This window comes from Arachis ipaensis, chromosome B01 (genome assembly GCF_000816755.2).
Source record: "Arachis ipaensis cultivar K30076 chromosome B01, Araip1.1, whole genome shotgun sequence".
NCBI classification, from domain to species: domain Eukaryota; kingdom Viridiplantae; phylum Streptophyta; class Magnoliopsida; order Fabales; family Fabaceae; genus Arachis; species Arachis ipaensis.
In genome coordinates, this window is record NC_029785.2 from 124,970,008 (window position 1) to 124,973,523 (window position 3,516).

At 37.5% G+C, this 3,516-nt stretch overlaps 1 protein-coding gene across 1 annotated transcript in view; it reads right to left on the reverse strand.

Moving 5' to 3' along the window:
* The window catches only part of LOC107619808 (U-box domain-containing protein 35), a 2,472-nt gene extending 1,067 nt beyond the window's left edge, over positions 1-1,405 (reverse strand). The window contains exons 1-3 of the mRNA XM_016322093.2: positions 568-1,405; positions 202-320; positions 16-131 (exon numbers count right to left, since the gene is read on the reverse strand). Of these exons, the coding sequence (XP_016177579.1) occupies positions 16-131; positions 202-320; positions 568-997 (665 nt within the window). The 5' untranslated portion in view covers positions 998-1,405. The remainder of the gene's footprint in view (positions 1-15; positions 132-201; positions 321-567) is intronic.

Genomic DNA, 3,516 nt, shown 5'->3' on the forward strand with positions numbered 1-3,516 from the left:
TCTAAATTGGTGTACCTTAAATTAGATCTGTTTGTCCCAATTACCAGTTTCCTTACATCATGTGTCCCAACAAGGTCAACGATGGCTTCAGCAACCTTGTCGCCCTCTATCAGCATAATCTCCGCCTTAACCTGTATGTTTTAATATATTGGTTAATGATTTAATGTTACTAGGTAGGTGAGGAGTCAGGGATCCATTTACCTTGTAATGAATGCATAGGTCAATGAATTTCTTAAGCAGCAATTTCCTTTTGTCTTTCTCTTGAGTCAAGAAGTGGTTAACATACTCTCTGTTTACATGACTCCTTGGAAATTTTCCAACTGTTATTAGTGAACATTCAAGTACTTTAATTAATTGGTAGGAATGGAAACAAAGATTGCTAGAGAGCCATCAGAATTTATTGTTTTCAGCCATTAGTTAGCTATCAATATTTAAAGATATGTAATAAAGTATGTTGTAGAATTACTATATTAAAAGAATTGAGTTAATGGCCAAGTGAATAACAAAAACAATAGCATTTCTCAATTGAAATTAAGTGCGAAAATGGTTAGATCGATGGCTGCTTACGTGGACTTGGAATGAACTTGATGATAGGGAAAACGTGTATGAGATAGAGGGTGGTGGTGGAGGGTGTCACGGCGTGCTTCAACGCCCATGATAACACTTCCATGCTTGAATCATCCTCTCCAACTGCCACATATACCAAGTTCTCTTCCTCTTCATCGCATTTATGAAAATCGAGAGAGAAGACAGTGCTCATCTCGTCTTCTTCTTCTTCTGTTATGGTATCCAAAGCCTCCCTCATCAGCTTGATCTCAAACAATTCCTCTGAATAATAGTAATCTTCTTCCTCCTCCTCTCCTATCTCACTGCTGCAATCATACACTTGGTTTCTCTTGAACCCCTTAGCCATAAAGCTACTGCAGCTGCACGCAGGGAAACTTTCTTCTTCTTCATCGTCATAGTCCGTTTCTACGGATCTTGTAACTGATGACATGATCAGATATTTTATATGGTCCAAAAAATTGAAACACAGAAATGCATCTATAGCTGATGAATTCTTGAGTAGCCGAGGGTAAATACGTAATAAACACGAAAACAAGAGTTGACCGTACACTTCTTAATAGAGCAGCTTCAGGCTTTCGTGCTCTATGCTTTATTAAGACTAGTAAACTAGCTAGTGACGATTGATTGATTAAGTTGATGAGAAAAAGTCTTGAGTTGACTGGCTTAAGTTAAACAAACTAAACCGTAAACTCCTCAACCAAGAAACTTCATAGATGTGGACTTTGAAGTTTTAATATTACCCGTATCGTGGTTGGTTCATGTAAGTAACATCACCCTGGCTATGTGCTCTTATTGGTTGTACGTATCAATCATTTGCAAAGAAAGATTGTAACATTCTACATTGGAAAATGTTAAGTGAGAATACGAACGGAGTATATACTAGGATCCGGTCTATATATATTAAAGTCAAGTCAAATGCCGCGAACCCTTAAGATTACGTAACATAGGATAAGATTTTTTATCAATTAATTTTAATATAAATTTTAATTCTAAATGAATTTACTTTTTAAAAGTATTAAAAATATACTATAAAACCACTCTATTAAATATGCTCTCACATTAAGTTTTCAAAGAATAAATTATTAGGATCTTCAATTAATAACGTAATTGGTATGACATATTCTTAAAGGTATTTATCGATTTGATTCGTTTAAATGCGTTAAATAATTAATTATTTATTTGATTAGATCGAAATAAATATCAAATTACTTAATATATTGATCCTATTATTTTTTGTATTACTCATTAAATTATTAAATAATTATTTTTAATAATTAACAGTTTCTTGGAAAGATTTGAAGGCATTCAGTGCTTTATTGACCACATTTATAAGAAATAGAATAGAGGAATGCTAGAGGACAAGTAATTTTTGTGATTTATAGTCATCAAATAGCCATTAATAATAGTTTTAATGGTGTGAAATTGGTGTGAGATTTCATCTAATGACTCACTTTTCTTTGCTGGTTACATGTTAGGCAGAATTTAACAAAGTTGCTGGCCTCTTAGACTTTTCCAATAGAATATATAGATATATAGATAGACAATAGATTCATTATTAAGAAGTAGAATAGAAAAACAGAGAGACGCAGGTCTTGGAAAAAAATGGTAAAGAATTGAGATTACACATAAATAATGGCCTGCTGATATGGACGGTAAAAGTCGGTTACGACTTATAGCTCGGCAACGTTCAAACTTTGGTTATAACCGAACTTTCTAATTAAGACAGCATTCATACTCTCCTAATAACGTCGGATTCGCACTTAATTCTCGGACGTTACATGGAAACGGTCAGTCTCAATCAACCAAGATAAAAGGAAAAGAACAGAGACCAAAAAGGTAACGAGTTTTTCCTAAGAAAAATATATACATAATTCCTCTTATTAACTTGGGCGTCGGAGGACCTTTGCAGGTACCCACCACCTCGGTTCCCATTGCTGTGCTTTCTACTTCTACTACAAGGAGCTTGCCGATCTTTTCCGTGGAGCGAGTTATACCTCGGCATTAACAGGTCAGAACATTTGGCGCTAGAAGGAGGGCCGATTTGATATATTACTCGGCGTAAGCATCGAATTCGTTATGGCTGATGCTCCTCCTCCTACCCCATCCGAGCTCATGAGGATGGTAACCGAGCTTCAACAAGCAAATCAACGGATGGCGGAGGACAATCAGCGAATGCAAAATCAAATTGCGCAACTACAACACGCTCGTCTGGAGCACAATAATAATAACCACGAACAACACGGGAATGATGAACGGCAATCACTACCAACCCATGTTTCTGATACGCCACAACATAGGACTGATGAGGAACAACAGAATGAAGAGGCCCAACCTGAAGATGAGGGGGAAAATACAGATAACTCTGTAGGACCATTCACAGCTGAGATAATGAACTTCCAGCTACCTAGACAGTTCACTCTACCGACCACATTAACCCCATATGACGGGCTGGGAGACCCAAAACAACATGTCAAAAAATTCCGATCAATCATGATTGTTAACGGTGCCTCTGATCCTATTTTATGCCGATGTTTTCCTTCTTTTTTAGATGGTCCTGCACTTGACTGGTTTTGTTCTTTGCCTGCAGATTCTATATCACGTTTTCAGGAACTCGCCAAACAGTTTGAGGATCATTTTGCAGCCTCGGCGATATACCTCCTCGACTCTGACTACTTAACAACCATCAAACAAGGTCCGCAAGAAAGTCTAAAAGACTATATAACTCGGTTCACTAAGGTCGCCATGAGTATTCCGGACCTCCATCCCGAGGTGCATCTTCATGCTATTAAAAGTGGCCTTCGTCCAGGGAAATTCCAAGAGACCATCGCGGTAGCTAAGCCAAAAACTCTGGCGGAATTCTGCGAAAAAACTAAAGGGCAGATTGATATTGAAGAGCTCCGCCAAGCACGGAAACCAGAAAGGTCGACCACTAAAGACGACGAAAGAGCT